Source organism: Pempheris klunzingeri, chromosome 2 (assembly GCF_042242105.1).
Source record: "Pempheris klunzingeri isolate RE-2024b chromosome 2, fPemKlu1.hap1, whole genome shotgun sequence".
NCBI classification, from domain to species: Eukaryota; Metazoa; Chordata; class Actinopteri; order Acropomatiformes; family Pempheridae; genus Pempheris; species Pempheris klunzingeri.
Genome location: NC_092013.1, coordinates 21,427,337 through 21,449,228, shown reverse-complemented (window position 1 = coordinate 21,449,228; position 21,892 = coordinate 21,427,337). Strand labels below are relative to the sequence as shown.

At 41.0% G+C, this 21,892-nt stretch overlaps 1 protein-coding gene across 1 annotated transcript; it reads left to right on the top strand.

Annotated features, from left to right (window-relative positions):
* The first annotated feature begins 2,988 nt into the window (after positions 1–2,988).
* Positions 2,989–21,374, top strand: unm_sa1614 (un-named sa1614). Its single transcript, XM_070842091.1, has 28 exons — positions 2,989–3,117; positions 6,468–6,540; positions 6,619–6,764; positions 8,243–8,317; positions 8,637–8,686; positions 10,739–10,868; positions 11,094–11,179; positions 11,270–11,345; positions 11,857–11,940; positions 12,021–12,118; positions 12,213–12,282; positions 12,582–12,669; positions 13,439–13,487; positions 13,625–13,797; positions 13,921–14,054; positions 14,141–14,232; positions 14,334–14,520; positions 14,788–14,873; positions 14,973–15,088; positions 15,403–15,470; positions 15,557–15,664; positions 16,113–16,380; positions 16,885–17,055; positions 17,130–17,193; positions 18,399–18,442; positions 19,219–19,373; positions 19,671–19,796; positions 21,045–21,374. The coding sequence occupies exons 1-28, from the start codon at positions 2,992–2,994 to the stop codon at positions 21,117–21,119; spliced, it is 3,018 nt and encodes a 1,005-aa protein (XP_070698192.1). The 5' UTR covers positions 2,989–2,991; the 3' UTR covers positions 21,120–21,374.
* The last annotated feature ends 518 nt before the right edge of the window (positions 21,375–21,892 follow it).

Below are 21,892 nucleotides of genomic sequence, written 5' to 3'. Positions count from 1 at the left end.
GGCTTTCACGCTCACGCTTGCCGTAATTCATCCGCTTGCTAAACTCCAAAGGTTTGGAATGCGGGATGATGAGTTAATTTTTGACATGGAGAGATGGGATGAGAAATTTTGGACTGGATTCAGCCACAGCTGCTGTGTCCTGGATTTGAGTGACAGTATGTTGTGGAGGCACATAAGCCATGAATGGACGGTCCTGCCACCCTTTGTCTTCACCCTCGACAGCTCAGGCTTGACATGCAAGTCCTGCTCTTGCCAGCTGCAGAAATTCCCTGAAAACTCTTCCATTGCGGGTTGCATCAGCGAGGGGACGGAGGCTGAGCACAGGGGCGTAGTGGACTATTTTGATCAGTGGTGTGCCCTTAACCACCTCCAGTGTAACACTGGTGAGCGTGGGCGGTGGAGTCCATCAGGCCCGGAACACCACACACAGCTATTTCCGTCTGAGGAGTGGATGCGGACAGTATTTAGGGCTACAATACCTGTGAGAACATTTGGACAAGCAGCTGGACTGGGCTAAGAACACCAAGGCTTTGTACAAGAAGGGCCAGGGCCAACTATACTTTGTGGTGAGGCTCTGGACATTCACTGTCTGCAGTACCAAGGTGAGGATGCTCTGCCATTCTGTGGTAGCCACTGCTGTTTTCTGTGATTTCACATGCTGAGGCAGCAGGGTGAGGGCAGTTGACAGCAATACAATCCTTGGGGTGGAGCTCGATAATTTGGTAGTGGTGCTGGAGAGAAGGATGCTGTGCAAATGGTACCTTACCATTATTCTGACAGCCCACAATCGTGAAACCCCATTAGTTTGAGAAATGACTTATTGGTGCAGACACCTGGCTCACTGTGTTCTGGGGATGTGCAGCAAAGCAAGGCAACATGGAGACCCCATGCGTTTGGGACTCTGCTAAGAGTTTGAAAAGCATCATGCTTGTCAGAGGAAATTGGTAGTTAGGCCTCTGGACTTGGGAACATGCAACTAAGTAATGTTTTCTGTTTTAGGACAACAGGGGTTTTGCAAGGGTGTGCACATGAGTGGGTATTTGTGTCTGCCCTGCAATTGATTTGCGAGCAGTCAAGGGTGTACCCCTCCCCTTTTTGTATTTCTTCTTAGATATTGTGTTTTCAATACCTATTATTGATTTAGTTTTTGAATTATTTTTTGTAAAGCATTTTAGCTGCATTTCATGTATGAAAGGTTCTGTATAAATAACATTGTTATTCTTATTATCATTTTTATTATTATAATAGTAGTGTTATTACTATTACTACTATTGTCATTGTGAGCATGTTAGTTTGCTGACATTAATATAGCTAGATGCACTGTTGTGCCTAACTAAGCCTACACATAGCCGCTAGCATTTTCTAGAGTGGCATTTTTATGATTTTATAACATTATATGTGTCTGTATGTGCATATGTGTGGTGTTGTACAGAGCATGTGTATTTATGCACAGCATATATGTATATATATATACACTGTTGCCCATAAAGTTGGAAAAAAAAGTTTTTTACCTCTTCTCCTGAAATGATTGTGACAATGTGATTTATTCTTGATAAATAAAGTGTATATCTTCTCAACTTTATTGATCAAACTCTTCCAAACATATCACAGTGAAACTTAAACCACAATTAACCTTTGCAAACTGTGTATTCAGGCTTTAACAAAATTGGGGGTATTGAACAATTATTTCAACTTTATGGGGTGTATATATATATATATATATATATATATATATATATATATATATATATATATATATATATATATATATATATATATATATATATATATATATGTATGTATATACACATACACACACACACACACACATATTAATGTAAATAAACATTTGTGCATTCATATTATTTATATCACTTTGTTTTACCACTGCTCTGCTGCAATAGTTATTTTGCTTTTTTTCCCTTCATTTATCGTATTTTCTTGAGAGGTACTCTGTAACATCTGTTTGGAAAAGTTCTATGTAAACAAATTTATTTATTTATTATTATTATAATTATTATTTTATTATGAGAGCCCTGTGATTGAACCATTAACCAATTTTAAGGTTATGGTGGCCTACTTTCAGAATAAGTCCTATTTTTATGTGTGGCCTTTTCCTTATTTTTTGTAATGTAAATGAAAAAAAATCAAAGGTGGTCTAGAAATATCTAAATCGCAGTTTTAACTTCTTTTAACTGACCGTTAGTAGGTCTAACCTGAATGAAATCGACACTGGTGATGTGGGGTTTTCAGTCCACCTCTGTGCTCAGTCAGCGGTGCGCGCTGCCGCGGAGGAGCCTCGCCGCCGCGCACCGTGAACGCGCATCACCATGCGGTTTGAATAAAGAAGGAAAAGCAGAAAAAAATCAGCTGATGATGAAAAGTCATCAAAGTGATCCTGGAGCGGAGAGCAGAGACCGGTTTGATTCTCTCATCTGAACCTGGTCCCGGTGTCTGGGCTGGGGGGGGGGGTTCCGCTCAGCCCCTCCGCCCTTTGTCAGCCGTTTCACACACGGTGGAGACCCGGGATGGGTTGTGGCTTTTTCTTTGAATGAAACCGATCTACTGGAGAGAGGATCGTGGGTTTTAACACTTCAACGACTCTGGGATGTTTTAATCATTTGGCTTTCTGATTACCCTATGATGTTTCATTTATTTCCCGCTGGATTTGATCACCTTTTGTTTGGAGGAAGAAGCGGCTGATGCTGCGGTTCACACTGAAGTCACCGAAGCAGGTCTTTAATTGTCGTCTGTATCAGCTTCTTAATGCTCATTTATCTGCACGGGACTGTGGACACCGCGCTGATGGGATTATTTCACCTTAAATTATTATTAATATTTTTTGTCATAATTGGCTCTGGAGGACGACTCTGAGGTTCCGCCTGGTTTCCTCTGTCTTTTGTGTGGACCTGCCCTGTCGGTCCCGGACTCTGTTAGACTGTTCCGGTCCTGCTGCGGGTGGTCTCGGTGTGTCCCAGGTTGACGAGCACCATGCCGGAGTGCGTGTCCGTGTCCGAGTTCTTACAGGAGGTTCATGAGGACTGGAGCTCCCCCACCACCTCCTCCTTCACCTCCAAGATGATCAGCTGCAGGAACACCGTCTACCTGCTGGAGGAGGTCAGTGCTGTCAGGGTGGTAGTACTCTGTCGGGCCCTTTAATTGGAACTGGTCTGCAGTAGTAGTCTATAGTAATACCATTTACCTGCTGGAGGAGGTCAGAGTGGGAGGGGAAGATAGACCTCTGTAATAGCCTTAAAACAGACTACTACCACAGAATACTACTACTATAGTAGCCTGCAGTGGTCTATAGTAGTAGTCTTAAGAGTAGCCTAATAGAAACACCTTTTACCTGCTTGAGGAGGTCAGTTATGATAGTTTGTAGTTGTAGTATTCTGTAGGAAAAATAAGCTGCAGGGCCCCGTTCTGCTCCTCTTCTCTCAGCACTTCTTACAGTTTTTCTAGATCCGCTCAGTTGGCAGAATTCAGTAATCTTCAAGAAATTACATTTATATTCTTTTAATTTACCACAGGAAGTAAATGAGAACAGAAAGTTTTCCCTTTACATAATCATGAAACCTCTGCAAAGATGCATAATCCTCTGAACGAAAGGTATCTGCAAAATTTTCACTTATAATCACAGTCAAAAGTTTACAGTCCTGAAAACAAAAGCATGATGGAGGTTCTGTGTAGCTTGTGGTCAAAGTGTCTCAGTATGTAATTCTAACCACATTCGAGACTTCAATCCTGGTTTCTGGTGTCAAAGTCCTGATCTTTGCACGTCAAGCCATCAAACCCCAAACTTTGATCTGTGACTTAAAAAGAATGAATTCATTACTTTATAAATTAAATTTTTTCACGCCACAGTACAATTTACTTTCACACAGAGAGGCCCAAAATGCAATTATGGGTTCAGCACCTTGCTCTCCAGTCCAGTTGAACCAGCCACCCTCCTGCAGTTCGCAAGTGGACTGAGCTGCTGCTGCCCAACTTCTGTTATATACAAGAACTAAGCACTTTGTGGACTGAAAGAAACACTGCCATTGAAAATAAGAAGTTACATTCTAGTCTCCCAACACCCCTACATATGGATGTATTTTTTTTGTTATTTTTGTCATCTGGTGTTAAGGAATATAAAAAATTTCTCAGAAATGATTATAGTCACAACATTTGCACATTATCTGTGGAGCTGTACAAGTGACACTTTTACAAACATATGGTGTCCTTGTTGATGTCAAAAAGCTATCTTTTGACAACCCCATAGTCATCCATGAACAGGATACCACTGGAGAATAAAATGTTTTTCCTCACAAGTCTACAAATTCGACAAAGTTTGCATCACTCCTGTCGGGTTAATCCAGCCTTTCTTTAGTTCACATTCACGTCTTCAAATGTCTTGTTTTGTCCAACGGTTCGTCAAAGAGTCAATTATCAATAGCTGTAAAATATTTTTTACAGTTTTTTTTCTACAAAACAAATGATCAACTGACAGTCAGTCAGTTTGTGTAGCTTTGAAGTTGCTCTGCTGCTGTGTGATGTCCGTTTCCACAAGTGTTTTGGTGGGGGTGGGGGATCGTTGGAAAGCAGCAGGCACACGCACACACACACACACACACACACGCACATACGCTGTTGGTCAGTGGAGTTGTTGACCCAGAGACTTAATTTACTTGACCCTGAAAAACAGACACCCAAACTGCCCCCACCTCGCGCCCCCCCCCCCCCCTTCTTTTTTTACCCCCAACAGAGTCTGCATATGTTTCCAAGGCAACAGGTTAATCCTCATTAGTATTCATTGTTATTGTTATTCAGTGGTAATGAGGAGGAGCCAGAGAGATTATTATTAATAAGGATATGAACTGATCTGCACCCTGCATGCTGATTCTGCATTCATGGGACGCTAATAAGTTGGAAACTACAACATTTATGAGAAAACATTTGTAATGCATAAAACCCCCCATTTGTGTTACATGATGATACTGTAAAATGGACTGAGTGGATCCAGACAGCATGGCCCATAGTTCCCGATTGCTGTTGAAGATTTGCTGCAGCCCCACAGTCCTCATTTATCAAAGCATGAAGAACAAGTGAAAGAAAGCATTCATAAAAACAAAAAAGCTGGTGTTTATATACCTAACATGCATGTCACTATCCAGTCCAGATGTCCTGCCTGATTGGCATTGCGCATGTACTACTCTCAACAGAGATGAGAACGAAGCAAGGTGGCTCACTCGTGAGATACTTCCATCACCAGCTCCTGACAAAACAATGTCTTTAATACAGAATATTATCGATTAAGACAAAAGAAAAACATGTTCAATGAACAATAAAAAAATCTTGCCTATTCTACATCAGTCTGCCTCAGACTAATTTAGATAAAGAAACGCCCCTCAAATGCCAAACATGCTCAACCACATCACCTTAGAGGTCCAAGCTGCCTCAATGCAGGGTTATCTGTTGGGATAAATGCGGCAAATGAGTCTGATGAGGACAAAAAAACATCTATGAGTTTAAAATATCGTCCAGGAGCAGGTGTGTAAGAAAGCCTCCCTGCATGCACTGAGACAAAATATCACCTCATTTGTTGATATACAATTAATTATTATGATCCAATACCTCCTATTTTTATTTTAATCTAATTAAGGAATTGGTTAACCCGCCCTTATAGTTGTACCAAAAGATGTTTCGTTGGTCCTCAAGACATAAATTGAACTCAATGTGTATAAATGAGCACATGATTGATAAATTAAACCCCTGAAGTGTGAAAGTAGAGTGGGCAACACAGATCAAATCAGCTATCATCATATCATGATACAGATTTTCTGTAAATTTATTGAGGAACTGTTTATGGAGAAAATACACTGAGAGGAATGTCTAGTTTTGATTAGGGCAGTCCAGATCATTTAATTGTAACAATACCAACATGTTTTTCACCAAATACATTCTAACATGTCACAGTAGGAAAAGTACAGGTGTGCATAATGGAATTCACGATGGCTGGATTCCATTTAGTTGCTTTGGTTTTAGGGTCCTGTTATTGTTCATGTTAACTCAGTGTCTCAATACCATGGCTTACTGGGACACTTGTATAGAACAGAGCCATTGTTAATGTTATTTACTGTGCTTTTCCTGCCATAATAAAACAAAATGTCTGCTGTAAAAAAGGCCTGGTACAGCCAGAAATAAAGACGGACATCTCGTAATAAACTGTGCTGCAAAATCTCTGAGGATAGACTCACACAGGAATGTAGCTGTCTGTTGTCAGAGAACAAAGCTCGTCCTCTGTGTGTGTGTTGAGTCAGCAGGTCAATTAGTGCCTCTCCACACACACACACACACACACACACACACATTCAGCAGCTTCACATAGTGATGATTAAAACATCACTGAGGTTTGAATGGATGAACGGTTTAATGTGTGTGTGTGTGTGTGTGTGTGTGTGTGTGTGTGTGTGTGTGTGTGTGTTCAGGCTCTGGACAGTGACCGCTTGGTGTTGCAGAAGATGAAGAAAGCTGCCAAAGCCAAATACACATCAGGACAAGGTACACACCTGCACAGACACACACAGACACAGACACACAGGTTACTAACCCTGTACTAACACGACCTCTCTCTGTCAGACCACGTGTCTCAATGGGAGCAGTACATTCATTCGATGGAAAAGCTGTCAGTCAACTGCCACTCAAACGGAGAGACAGAGGTTGGTTCAGCCTTCTGCCGACTGGCGGACTTTTCTAAAGAACTCCTCTCTCCCATGAAGAACCTGGTAAGTCATCAGTGACAGCAGAACGACATCACAGAGGACAGCGGGCATAGCACCTGTTATCAGTGGTGCCAGAATTAGTTTTGAAAGGGTTGGGGGGGCATCCAGCTTTGGATGAGGTAATAGGCCACTGAACTTCCTTTCAATACCAGCCCACCTGACCATTTTTGTATAACTGAAATATAGTAAGAAATGCGTTCCCTCTTCTCTTCAGGGTATGTCCAGACCACAAAGGTAGCAGCTTTTCTTTTCTTTTTATAGGTACTTTTCTTTTTAACGTGATAGACATAATCACCAATGTTCAATGACCGTGATACCAGACTTATACGCTAAAAAAACTGTACAACCATAACAGCTGAAAGTGGGAGGACAACATTTCCTGCTATCCTCTCTCTTATGGCGTCTTGCACCTTGCACCTGAACAGTCGCAGCCTCCATTTAATCTGAAGCTGGTTTAGAGCTTCCAGTCTGTTACCTTATTAAGCTTTTCACCAGCTGGGAAACTATCTGTTGAAAACTAACTGGGTCTTAACTGGTTGACTGGAACAATGTCTACTTTACATAATATGATTAGTGCTTAACTGGTCTTACCAGACTTCCATTAGAGAAATCTCCAATTATTCAACTTGACTACCTAGTCCACTCCAAAGTCCCTTTAGAAACCCTCTAAACTAAAACGTCTAGTTGGCTCTTAATAAATTAAATTAAAACCAATAAGAATTGCTGCATTTTAAACATCCATTGGAAAAACATTTTGAACAGGTTGAAAAACCCTCTAATTAAAATCTACAATTCCAAGTAGCAGGTCCATTCCAAACTTTAAGAGTTTAAAAAAAACAATACAAACGTACAATACAAACCAATTGTACCTTAACTAGTCCCTTACAAACTCCATCAAGAAACCTTCGTGACCCTCTTAAAAGCCAGTTGGCACTGGTCGCTCCTCGTCATCTTTTTATTCTATATTTAACTTATTCCTAGTTTTTCTTTTAATTAAACAGTTACATTAAATAATTTCCTTCGGGATGAATAAAGTTGATCTTATCTTATCTTATCTTATCGTTTCCAAACTTCAACTGGAGAAACCAATTGGTTGTAAACCGTCGATTCCAAACTCTATTAGATACGGTCTAATTAGGGATCTATGATTTTTTGTTTTTACCTGTTTCATTCCATACCTGCTGGGAAAACCTCTGATTTAAGAACCAACTGGATGTGGTTGGTAATCACCTATTACCATCTTTGAACATACAGCACTCTGGGTGTTATCCTTTCTTATTTTTAATTTTTGTTGACAACCTAAATTTCATGAATTGTATTTTCCAAGCAGATGTGCAAAATTCAAAAATCATCATCTTACTGTTGTTCATGTTGAACAGTATTATCCATGATGCCTGTTAACTATGAATTTCTCCACCATAGATGACCTCTGTGCATGTGTGTTTCTGTGTCTGTGTCTGTCTGTCTGTGTGATTGCGCAGTTAAAGAGCATGCTCCACAACATCAACTTCTTCCTGGAATCTCTGGTTAAAGGAGACCTGAGAGAGGTGAAGGGGGTGAGGACTTTACCTTTACTAACTGCTGTCATATTACTTGGATGATACATAGAAACTGTGATGGATGTGGCCTCAGGGTGATGCTGTGTGTCACCAGACTGAGTGGAGTCCTCAGTGACATTCATGGTAGTGATCAGATGCTGGATCTTTGTGTTTACATTCTGTCATAAATCTCCCTGGGAGTCCAGATGAAAGCCGTTTCATCCTCAGGAGTAGGAATGTGTCACTGTTAATGACAATAATGAAAGCGTTTACAGCCTCATCAGCACAGCGGGTCTTAAATCCTGTTTCCTCCTCTGTTACTCTGTCTGTCCTGTAGGATCTCAAGAAACCTTTTGACAGAGCGTGGAGGGACTACGAGAGCAGATTGTGAGTGATGAATAATCTGAATTGTCACTGGATAATCTCTTAGTAGTATACTGAGATTACTGTTTATATGTGCACTAGTATCTGTTTATTATATTATGTGTCCTGGCTTTGTGTTTGTTCATGTAAACATCATGATTATGGTTTCAGAAACCTGGATAGGTTCTTGTCTAGGTTTTGAGAAACCTGACTGTGTCTGCTGGAGCACTGTGATAGAAATCTGCATGCTCCCTGGACTTGAGCTCTGGGTGCACGAGTGGTGGTAATAAGTAAAGCAAAAAATATGATGACCTTCATGGTGAAATGAAAATATAGTCAATATAATATAACATGTCCACACCAGCTAACTCAGAACTCAATCTGGAGCTTCAACAGACTGTAGTCCAGTTCATTCCTTATCAATATGGATCAGGGAAGTGCAGTATAAAGGACTTCACAGGCTCCAACTGAACAGCAGCAAACTGGGCTAGTTGAGAATTATTTAAGATGCGGGCGCCCACAGCAATGTTTTGACTTTAGAAACCTTTTCAAATGCATGTGGCACAGTTATGGGTGAAAACCCTTTTGATGGCCATATTCAGTCCAGTCTCTTGAGGGCTTCAAAATCACTGATAACCAAGCTGCATTCGAGGCTTCTTCCCCTCACTGCTCAACAAAAGTCTTTTAGAAAAAGACTGCACCACTATTTCACAAATAGTCGGCTAGAGGCTGCAATGGCACACTTTAAACTTTAGCAGTTAAAGCGTATGACGTATGTCCAGCTTCCTTTTTGTATTCATCTAACTTTGATGTAATGCATTTATGAATGAGACGGCTGTAGGTTAGATATGAAGTCGTTATATGTGGTAAGTGAGTCAATTTGTTTCTTAATTTGTAATGTGAAAATTTAATGAATGATATATGCATACAAAGCTCATGCTATAACTGCTCTTACTATTACCATGCACTCCAGATCCTTTAATATTGGTAACAGCAGACAATTTCACTTGTTGTAACGGTCATTGTTAATACAGGTAACATTGAATATGTGTGGGACATCGTTGGTGAAGGCACGTGTGTTGGATTTTTCGTCACTATTGTTGCCTGATGCTTGCTCATGTGGGGGCTCTAGTGTCCTTAATTTTGAATTCTTGAATCATTGGTTCTCTCTTAGTTAAAGAGTTTGGTCTAGATCTGCCCTCTATGAAAAGTGTTTTGAGATAATGTTTCTTATGAATTAGCACTATATGAATAAAGATTGATTGATTGATTGGCCTTTAAACCAGGCTCGATCAGTGGCTCAGTCTATAAACAACAAGTGCAAATGGTTCAGCTCGACGAGACAGAGAACCTCCAGGAAGAGGAAGAGTTTGAGATTCACAAGCGAGCTAATACTTGATGTGACTGTAATGCTGTCAGGAATGAGATATAAATACGTACTAATTCTCCTGATGCTGTTTCAGTAGATGATGAAGAGGAGAACTTATAATTGTACAGATGTTTGATCTGATAAACTGATCCAATATCAGTCCCTGGTTACAGATATCACTGAGCAGCATATGACTGTTGGTTAGTGATATTGACGTTTAGCAGACTGACTATCAATGGTGGAAGAAGTGTTCAGAACATTTGCATAAGTAAAAGTACCAATACAACAATGTAAATGTCTGTTGTCTAGTCTATAGAAGTATGTGTTCATTTACTTCTGTAAAACTACAGAAGTATTAAAAGCAAAATGCTGTCGATTTAAAGCAAGTGAAAGCACTTCTTTGGTCCTTGTGACTGATATATTATTATATTATATATCATTATCATTGGATTGTTAATATTGATTCATCAGTGTGTCAGCAGCATTTTACTGTTGTAGCTGCTTTAGGTGGAGCAAGTTTCGACGACGGTGTATATAGAGTTTGGTTTAATGCAGTGGTTCCCAACATAGGAGTCACAAGGGTCACAAAATTAATCTGAGGGGCTGTGAAATGTAAGTGGAAAGTTCTGCTACACATTTTTCGGACAAAACTTTTCATCTTGAACAAAGTTTATCATATTTGTGTGTGTGTGTGTTTGCTGGCACAGTAAGCAGGTGGAGAAGGAGAAGAGGGAGTTGGCTCGTCAGTATGGGATGGTAAGGAGCGAGGTGAGTGGAGGAGAGATTGCCGAGGAGCTTGAGAAGGAGAGACGCTCCTTCCAACTGAGCATGTGTGAGGTCAGTGATCCCGCCTCCATCTGCTCCCTCAACTTTCCCAGTTTTTTCCTCTTCTTTCGCTTCTTTTTTGTCTTTATCATCTTCTTCTTTTTCTTCCTTCTGCTCTATCTATCTATCTATCTATCTATCTATCTATCTATCTATCTATCTATCTATCTATCTATCTATCTATCTATCTATCTATCTATCTATCTATCTATCTATCTATCTATCTATCTATCTCAGTATCTGATTAAGGTCAATGAAATAAAGACGAAGAGGGGAGTTGACCTGCTGCAGAACCTCATCAAATACTACCACAGCCACAACAAGTACGAGCACCCACCTGCCCACACATGAAAAAGCCTACATGCAGTAAAGTGACATGTTTGTACTTACTGTATCTGCGTGTGTGTGTGTAGTTTCCTGCAGGAGTGTGTTTCCACCACTCAGAGGTTGAAGCAGTACATGGAGGAGCTGAATGGAGTCCTGACGACGGTAATAGTAGTACATAGTAGTACAGTACATTGCAGATGTCGCTGGCAGACTGTTTTTATTGTGTTTTGGTAGATTATTTCCAGGGCCCACGCTCATTGTATGTGGATAGCCGAGTTATCCAGGTCATATTCACTGTTAATGTCTGACTGTTGAACAGTGATTAAAGTGTGGAAACCATGGAAATATTATCAAACACAATGAAGAACAAAATGACACTCATAATAATGCAGTAGCACAAAAAAATGGATCTATTGGCCCAGTGCATCATGGGTGGGTTCTCGACAAGCCTACCACATGCAGCTGCAATCACATGATCAGCACCCAGCCGATCATATGAATGATAATAATGAATTATCCCGGATTAATAAATCAGTCTTCAAACTGTATTCAAAGAATCAAATGAGCTGGATGAGCATTAGCAGGATTATTTTAGCCTGTCAGCAGCATGCTAATCTGAATTAGTTGAGCCACATTTGAAGAGCAGCGCTCAGAAATTGTTGTGTGTGTGCAGGTGAAGCAGAGTCAGGAGGAGGAGAAGAAGCAGCTTGTGTTTCTCAGAGATCAGCTGAGGCCGGTCGTCCACACAGAGACACAGGTCAGAGAAACAAACACTGACATGGACCCGATAATACTATTCAACAGGAGTGTTCAACATTAGTGTGTGTATTTGTGTAGGACTCTTTACCTAAGCAGGTGTACAGTATGCATCAGCTGCTGGGAGACAAACAGTACGGGACAGAAAGAACAGGATTCCTCTACAAGAAGAGTGATGGGTGAAAACACACACTAACACACACACACTTAAACAATGACCGATCGGCATTAGTATAACTGGTAGAACTGAACCTGTGTGTGTTTGTATTTCAGGTTGAGGAAAATGTGGCAGAAGAGGAAATGTTCAGTTCACAACTGTTACCTGACCATCGCACATGCCACTGTGAGCTCACCTGTGTGTGTGTGTGTGCGTGTGCTTATGTGTGTGTGTGTGTGTTTGCACAGTTCATCCAACTGAAGATCCAACTGAAATCACATCAAGGCATGCCCTTTTATAGTGAAAAATAATGTTACCATGTTTTTTAAACGTACTGTTTACACTTTTTTGTTGTGTAGCTTGTTAGTCACCTGTAAATCACTCTAATCTGCACTGCCAGGTGAATGAAATGTGTTGTATAAATAAGGATTTAATTGTCTAAGTGATTGATACTGATTAACTCCTCGTCTCCTTCGCTCACTCAGCCAAATAAACCTCCTACTAGACTCAACCTGCTCACCTGTCAGGTTAAACCCAGTGTGGAGGACAAGAAATGCTTTGACCTCATCTCTCGTAAGACACACACAGTGAATCATCATACGGATAGCCAATAATAAAACAAAGGTTACAAACCTATGTACAGAAATGCATTGTCCTTGAGCAGTGAGCATAAATGTATGTTCACAACCAATTGTGCTGTTTTCTGATATTCCAAATCAAAGTGACATACAGATCCAGTGTATCTGAAATGTTCATCTATAAATATACTGTATATATATGATGAATGTGATCAAGCATAGAGTGAACATAAGTAAACATATAATATTAACAAATAAGTATACTTGCAATAACAGTTTGATATTAATACATTTTATATAATTGTGTCATGTATAAGGGATAATATAAGTTTCTCTGTGGGGGATTATAACCACCCATGTTATAATCATACAGTGTATAAACTAGCATGGTATTATCTTACATCAACTTTGGCCAAAACAAAATTGCCACATCAAAAATATCAATTTTCCATTTGCTCATAATTATTGTCACTTTTCGGTTTTTAGTTTTTTTTTTTAACTACGTCCATTTACTATATTTTAGTACAATTTTAAGACCTCAAACTAGAGTTTAATGGTGGCACATTCATTTACAACTGCAAACAAACACGTATGTCGTACTGTAGGTGTCCTGTTACGTTGTGATATTGTGACTAAAAGTAAATCCACACCTTCCAGCCAATCAGAATCCAGAAATTTCATTGATCACTGTACAAATGCACATAACACAACTATACATGTTAATATAAAATAGCATAATATACAACGGACATTTTGTCTTCCAGATAATCGGACCTATCACTTCCTGGCTGAAGATGAAGCTGAGTGTGTGGCGTGAGTTAAAAATAAACTTTATTCTCATCACATGTTGATTTATTGTCATCTGACACTGGTATAATCCAGTATTTATGTTGCTTATCATAAGAATTAAAAGATAAAGCGTTGTAATGTGTATCTGTGTTTGTGTTCAGCTGGATCTCGGTGCTTAGTAACAGTAAGCAGGAGGCTCTGAGCATGGCTCTGGACGGGGGGAGGAGAGGGGGAGGAGCTGGGGAGAACAGTGTGGAGGATCTGACCCGGGCCATCACTGATGACATCAGACGGATGCCAGGAAACAGCAACTGTTGTGACTGCGGAGCTCCAGGTAATTGATCAATTAATTAATCAGTTAATCAGTGCATCTTGTGTGCTCTTTCATCTCTGCCCTCCTTTGGCCAAACATGGATGTACGAGCTCCAGTACAAACTTAAAATCTCTCTTTCTATAGATCCTGGATGGCTCTCGACCAACCTGGGCATCCTGACCTGTATAGAGTGCTCAGGGATACATCGGGAGATGGGGGTGCACGTCTCCAGGATCCAATCTCTGAGTCTGGACAGTCTGGGAACCTCAGACCTGCTGGTAGCACAGATTTGTTTTGTAACTGAATTTGATGTATGCACTAGAGTTGCATGTAGTGATAAAATTCCCTCCTCTCTCTCTCCCAGTTGGCTAGAAATGTTGGTAATTCAGGTTTTAATGAAATACTGGAGGCAAACCTGCTGAGTCCGTCACTGAAGCCTTCCCAGCACAGCCACATGTAAGACAGACAGAAGTATGTTACTGTTGTAGTTATTTTTCTTTTCATTTTATACCTTTTGTATTTAATACATTTGTTTGTGTGTATGTGTATGTGTGCAGGGGGGAGCGTAAAGATTTCATTCTATCCAAGTATCAGGACGTTCATTTTGTGAGGCGGAGCCACAACTCTGCTGCAGTGCAGCGACTCGACCTGCAGGAGGCAACCAAGAACTGCGACATCTACAGTCTGATCCAGCTGTTTGCTCAGAGGACGGAGCTGAGCCAGCCGCTTCACGCACACATACAGGTACACACACGTAGCTACACACAAGTACATACAGGTGCACACACGTACAGTTATACATACATACAGGTACATAGAGGTACAGGCACGTTTGTGGACGTGTGTGTGTGTGTCTGTATGGTACACACACATATACACATACATGTACAAACATATATACATTGACAGGTATACACATGTACAGGTGCACACAGAAACACACCACCAAACAATCGATTAAACTCGCATGAACACACACACACACTAAGCAGTGTGTTTCCATGCCAACAGGAGAAAGGGGAGACGGCACTCCATCTAGCCGCCCTACTGGCTGACAGAACGTCGCTGCACATCCTGGACTTCTTAGCTCAGAACTGGTCGGTCAAATGCTTTGAAAATGTTAACGAGTGATTATGTGTGTGTGTGTTAATGTGTACACCTGTGTGTTAACTTACATGTGTTTTTTTTTTCGTTAGCACCAATGTGGACGCGCAGACGTTATCAGGAAATACGGCTCTACACTACAGTTGTCTGCACAACAAGAGCGACTGTGTGAGGCTGCTCCTGAGAGCCCGGGCCAACACACACATCAGTAATACATATACACACACATACTCATACACACCCACACATACGTTTGTATACTACTTGAGAGGACCCATGCTGATGTTCACCACCCCCACCCATTATCCTTTACCTGAACCCTAATCCTCAGCAAAACAGCAAAAACATCATCTTTCTTCCTAAAAATACTTTTACTTTTGTTTTGAAAATTAGGACATTTTTAGAAAGCTGACTCATTCTCAGCTGGTCCTCACAAATGCAGAAGTACATTAACTTTTCCTGTTGATGTTTATGGAGACAGAGAACATCTTGGTAACATTTCAACTGCTTGTGTGTGAGCAGAGAACGAGTTAGGGGAGACCCCTCTGGACGTGAGCCGCAGGTTGAAGTACGGCCAATGTGAGGCGCTGGTGAGGTCATCTCTCCCATCGTAGCCACACTTTGCCACACCTGACCATCGATGTTACCATCACTGTAACCGTGTGTGTTTGTGCAGATGCAGAAGGCCCAGTCCAACCAGTTTGACCATCACGTCCATGTGGAGTACGAGTGGAGGCTTCGTCATGACGATCTCTATGACAGTGATGATGACTTTGACGACAAGGTAACCATGGCAACATACAGCCTGCTGATTTATCTGATATATTCCTTATTTTTTCGAGATCAAAAAACAATAGGCTGACACTTTCTTTCAGGTGGAGACTGCAGTTTTTTACGTTGCTTTTTCTTTGGGCTGTTTTCTTGTCTTTTCTTCTGCCTTTTTTTTTCTTGCCCAGCCAATACTGATCATTGTTCAGTCATTGTTCTTGATTGTTGGAGGAACTGTGTTGAAGTGGGTGTTATTCATCCCAATATATTTTATTTTGACTTCTTTGGAGGATAACAGTGTCTATGTGCATGAAGACTTGATTGTTTTATATATTTGCCAAATTGTAGTTTAGTTCAAAACCATTCCATGCACCAATAATGCTCGTAATTTTATAAATACAGTAATAATACGTAGTGAAGTAAAAGGTCCATGAACTCACTTCACGTCTCCTCTTCTGTTTCAGAATGGTCCAGTGAAGAAGGAGCGCTCCTCTTCCTCATCCTCCTCCTTCACCTCCTCCTTCTCTTTCTCCTCCCGTCCCTTCAGTTTCAGTCAGTCGTCCTCCTCCGTCACCCCGTCCTCCTCTGGAGCAGCCGGAGGAGGTCTGCTCAGTGTGGGGAGGAGGCTCGCCATGGCCATGGAGCTCCACAGTCGGCCGGCCGGCTCAGCCTCCAGCCCCCCTCCTCCTCCTCCATCCTCCCCTGCACCTCCGCTGCCCCCCAGGGTCAAAGGTGAACTCAGTCTCTGTGTTTTCATTGTTAAATGTTTCCAGGCGTGTCATCTGCTGTCCGACTGGAAAACAGCACACCTTTCCTCCTTTCATTCAGTTTTTGCTGGATATACTAGCTGTTAAATGCCCAACTAAAAACACTCAAATAATGGCTGAAATAACTGACAGCATGAACAAATAAAGGTCAATCGCCATGACCGAAATACCTACAAAAACTGATGACATTACCAGCAGTTTCAACTGCCATTTGTGGTTACTAATTAGCAAGTGTTAGCATTTAGCTGGAAGCACCTCTGTGCTTGAGTAAAGCCTCACAGAGCCGCTAGCATAGCTGTGGACTGTTAGTCTTGTTTAAAATCATCCAACCAGAAGAAATCACCCGAAATTAAGGACATTTTACTAATTCAGGGAGGCCTCTCATTAAAATGTGGACAAAATCTGAAAAAAAGACCCAGTTTTGAAAACAAAAATCAATCTTCCGTCTCTGCTGTCTGTCATCTCTCAGCTCCCAATGTTCCTCCTCCTCCTCCTCCTCCTGCTGGAGGGGAGCGAGGTGGAGAGGAAGAAGAGGAAGAGGGTGAGGTCTTCTTCCCCCTGACAGGAAACAGAAAGTCGACCCCTCCCCCTCCCATCGCCGTCCGAAACAAGAGGAGCTGCTCCGAGTCCAGCAAGCACGGTAACATCTGAGAGACACACTGCAATTATTCTGTCACAGTGATAAAGTGTTATTAACTGGGTGTGTGTGTGTAGATTATGGGTTGCCGACCAGTCCTAGGATCTACAGCGGCCCAGACTCCTCCTTTAAGAAGTGTGTGTGAGTATCTAAGACACAATAACACTGAATTTACACTATGACAATATTTAATACAATAAACACAATAAACAAGGCTTCTGATTGGATCCGTTTTGGAATGATGTCACAGCGGCATAAGCGCCATACAGTCTGGACTTCCCTTTTCTATAGACAGCACTGTTGGTGCTTACAACCACACTTAATGAAAACAATCTTTCCAGCAGCATTAGTGGAATTAATCAGACAAACAAAACTCATACTATTAAAAAACTCACAACCAACAAACCACAGCAGTGTGTGTCCATTAACAGATCAATTGGAAGTGCTGACCTGGTCAATACAACACCGTGGTGGTGATCACACTGGATGTATAGAAAGTGAGGAGTACTGTGATGGTTTTCACTCTGATCAATCACCTGAAGAAGTTTAGATGTGGTTATAACGAAAGATGAACAAAACGTGTTCATTATTTCTGAATTGTATTTATTCCGTGGCAGAAGAAATATTAAAAGTAGCACCATGATAAATAAATAAATAAATAGTCCATCACAAGTAAAAGTCCTGCATTCAGAATAAGTAAGTAATACTAAGTATTATCAGCAAAATGTACTTCACTTTTTAAAACAAAAGTACTCAAAGACAGCAGATATGCATGTGGTGTTATATCGGTGGTATCTGTAACGGATCATCCACCAGTCAGAAGATTGCAATTCAATCCCCGACTCCTTCAGTCAGTATGTCAAAGACACTGGGCCCCAAATTGCCCTGAGTGTGAGTGAATGAGTAATTTCCTCCTTGATGGCAGGATTGTCAACCTCCCATCAGGCTGTGCGAATGGTGTGTAACTGGGTAAATGTGAATTGTAGCGTTAAAGAGCTTTGAGTGGTTGAAAATACTAGAAAGGTGCTACACAAGAACATTGCAAATCACTGTACTTTGTTATTATTAATTATGCATAAAGGTGCATCTTAATGCTCTTTCATATATGTGCTGTTGTGTGGTTATGACCTGGTCATATGTTTTTATGTAACATCTTAAAGTACAATGTTTCCCTGTATAAAGTAGCTTAAAACCTAAGTACTCAAGTAAAGTACAAGTACTTCAAAATTGTACTTAAGTACAGTACAGTACAGTACTGACCTCTGGTGGACTGAAGCTGAACAACACCTCAGATAATAAACCTGTCTCCTTCTCCCCGTCTGTCTCTGTCTCTGTCTCTCCTCCAGTCCGGCGTCTCCTCTCAGCTCCGTGACTGAGCGACCAGAGAGAGGTACTTCCTGTCCAGAAAACATCCGGCTTCCTCCTCTCAGTCTGTTTTATCTGTCTGGAGTCTGATGAATCGATAATGAGTAATTAGATTTAAGTGGTAGCTCACTGTGTGGGCTCAGGAGCTTTTAACAGTAGAGGACGAACAGCAGCAGGCCCATAAAGTTACACTGTAAATTCTAGTTTTTAATCTAGTACCTTTTTTCGTTCATTTTTTGAACAAAAATGCCCCAAATTTTAAGATTAAAGCTTCTCCGCTGGGAGAAGTTGCAGATTTTACATGTACATTATAGCAGGCAGATAAAAACAATAAAAAACAGATAAAAACAATTTTAAGAGGTCACTTTGGATATATAATGTAGAAATAACAATTATATATTAAAATGTATTAACCTCTTTACCTTTTTCACATTGAAATCATTAAATCCACCACCTCCATCACTCCATGTCTTGTTATTCGCCCCATTATTAAAATCCTCTCTGTCCAGTTTTAAAGGGTGCAGTAGGCTGAATAAGTACTTTTTTTCTAGACGTAGCTCAAATGGTGTTACTTTTAAAATGGTACATTATGGCAGAAAACCATGCTTAAGTTGAAATATTTTCATATTTAAGTTTATAACAGAGTCTATGACACTGTAAATAGTAACTGTGACCTATTTTTGGCCTGATAAAAAATGAGAGAATGAAACAGATGATTATCTTTGTTTTATTAGCATAATCCGTAACAAAACATTGACACTAGAATATGTATATTAACTTTTCTGTTTGTCTGTCTTTGAGCTTTTCGGAGGGCAGATAGTGACGGTAGCTCCTCCCACATCCTGCACCCTGTCAGTAAAGCTCCGCCCAACGGGTCTCCCTCCAGTCAGCGCTCTCAGAGCTTTGAGAATGATCGCAGAGGCCCCGCCCCCCAGCCGCTTCCTCGCAGATCATTGGTGAGATCTTCAAAATCCTCTAACTCCTTAGCAAACACTTCGAACATTAAAACCACACCAAACACACCACATACCATAGCAACACTCCAGTAACTCCTTAGTAACCCCCTTCTACTACCTTAGCAACCATGCAGCAACACCTTAGAGACAACTTTATGAATCTCTGCAGCCACCACTTACACTTGCTTTGGCAGAAACATTTTCTTTCTTCAGAACCATTTTCTGATAGTTATAAATATGTTATTATTATTACTATCAGTAGGAGCATCTGCAGTATTATTTGTCAATGTCCCTCAGCCTCGGGGTACAACGAGTCGTCGGGTTGAGGCGCTCTACGACTGCCAGGCCGACCATCACGATGAGCTGAGCTTCTCTGAGGGACAGGTGCTGGTGGTCCTGGGACAGGAGGACAACGATTGGTGGGTACGTGTCAACATCCTGCACTCGCAGGAAACTTTTGGCCTCAGCTTCCTCGGAGCGGAGAAGAAGTATTCTTTAAAAACAAAAACCATGATGAAATATATTACTGTCCTTTTAATATATTATTTTCGTCAATAATACAAATGAAGTTATTACTATTTAATACAAATTCTCATTCAAAAACCTTCATGAATCTGCAGCATTACAGTGCACTCTGTAGCTCTTTATGTGGTTAAAGTATTCCTCCACCACCCAAAGCAATCCGCTATTCAGAGGCAGATTTAGTTGTTCATCTGTTGCACTAATAAAAAGCATCTGAAGCTGTCTTTGCCAGTAATGTTAGCCAATGTTATGAGTTCTTGGAAGGAAAAAAGGGGTTTATGGACTTAATGCATTCATCCACTGAACATTAGACAATAAGCAGCAACACAAAAGCTGAGACAAACCACAAAAGACTGGCTTTGCTTTTTGCAAATGTCAGTGTGCCCGCCTGCCAATGTAACATTATTCTCAGTCAGCTGTTCAGAATACTGCTCTCAGTGGGAAACAGTGATTGATGTTGATGGTCAACCGTCTGAATGTTCCTCTAGATCTTCAGAAAGATGGCTGTGTTAATGTTATGAGACATTTGAGCTGCTCCCCAGTCTGAACGCAGACAGCGAACAGTATTTTAGTGAGCAGCTTCAGTTCTGCATTGGGGAGAGCAGGTAGCTACAATACTAACAAGTGAGCAGAGATGACAGAAAGTGAGTGGATCTGTTTGTAATGACAGCTTGCATTAGTGCTTCCTTCACTTAACTCATGATAGACAAGAACCTGTAATCGTGGTAACTATACACAACAATGATAACGGTAGCCTCAGAATGCTTAGAAGACATAAGTATGAATGGATGATGTCACGGTTTGTCTTGCACGCTCACTGTGCATTATCCCACCTATTATACAGCCTCCTACCGAAGAAATCAATAGTTTGACATTAAATATTGATGTAAAATGATGTTATTGATTTAATGATTGTATTGCTTCTGCTATCAGAATTACGCCCATAGCAACAGTCTGCTATACAGACATAACAGTAATTGACCAGCCAGAATTGAAAGCTGTGTAATAAAAATGCATAATAATTAATGAAAACTAGACTAACATGTCTTTAGTTTTTTGGGACTAAAACTAAACTAGAGTTTATGTTCAAGTGTCTCCAAATGGTCAATGAATAAATAAATGTTGATTAATGGATGTGTTTGTGTGCAGCATGGCTATATAGAAGACGAGCCGGACCAGAAAGGATTGTTTCCGTCCTCCTTTGTCCAGCTGCTCTCAGATTGACACAAACCTGGACCGAGCCAGACCAGACCAGACCAGGACCAGGACCGGTGCAGACCCTGGACTAGTACAGATCCAGACCACATCAGTCCGAGAGGACCAGACTCTGAAGCTCAGCAGAACCAAACCAGGTCAGCACTGAGCAGCAGAAGCTGAACCTCCGATCTGCGATGGACCAGGTCAGACTTTCAGGCTTTGTCCTACACCACCTTCCAGGACCAGGCTGATCTGGTCCACACCATCTCTGGCATCCTGTAATTTCACGTGTTCATGGTCCAGCCACAGCCATGTCGTCGTAGCAACCAGCATTTCTAATGCCTTCTATTACCATGGAAACATTACAGATGACCTTTCAGTGAGGAATCTACACCAGACCAGATCCTTAGGTGACTTGGATCATGTGATAATGTTGCCATGGAGACAGCCTTGCACACACCAATCAGCGGTGATTCAAGGCTGATACTTCTATTTATTTATTTATTTATTTATATATTTATTTATTTAAATAGTATTTCATTAAGCACACAGATGGCAGGTCACTTCAAAATAAAACAATCCTCTGGACTTTTATTTTGAACTTCAACTGAACAGCCTTTTCCTGTTTTCATTTATTCTACTGTATTTATTGTTATTGATCCTGTGGCAACGCCACCGCACAAGCCCCTCCTGTCCCATTTCAGGCCCTGCCTCCTAAGAGGGACAGGGCTTGCAAGGTCCAACTCATGACCAGAGCACAAAGGATTGTGGGATACTAAAAACCAAAGGATAAAGACCAG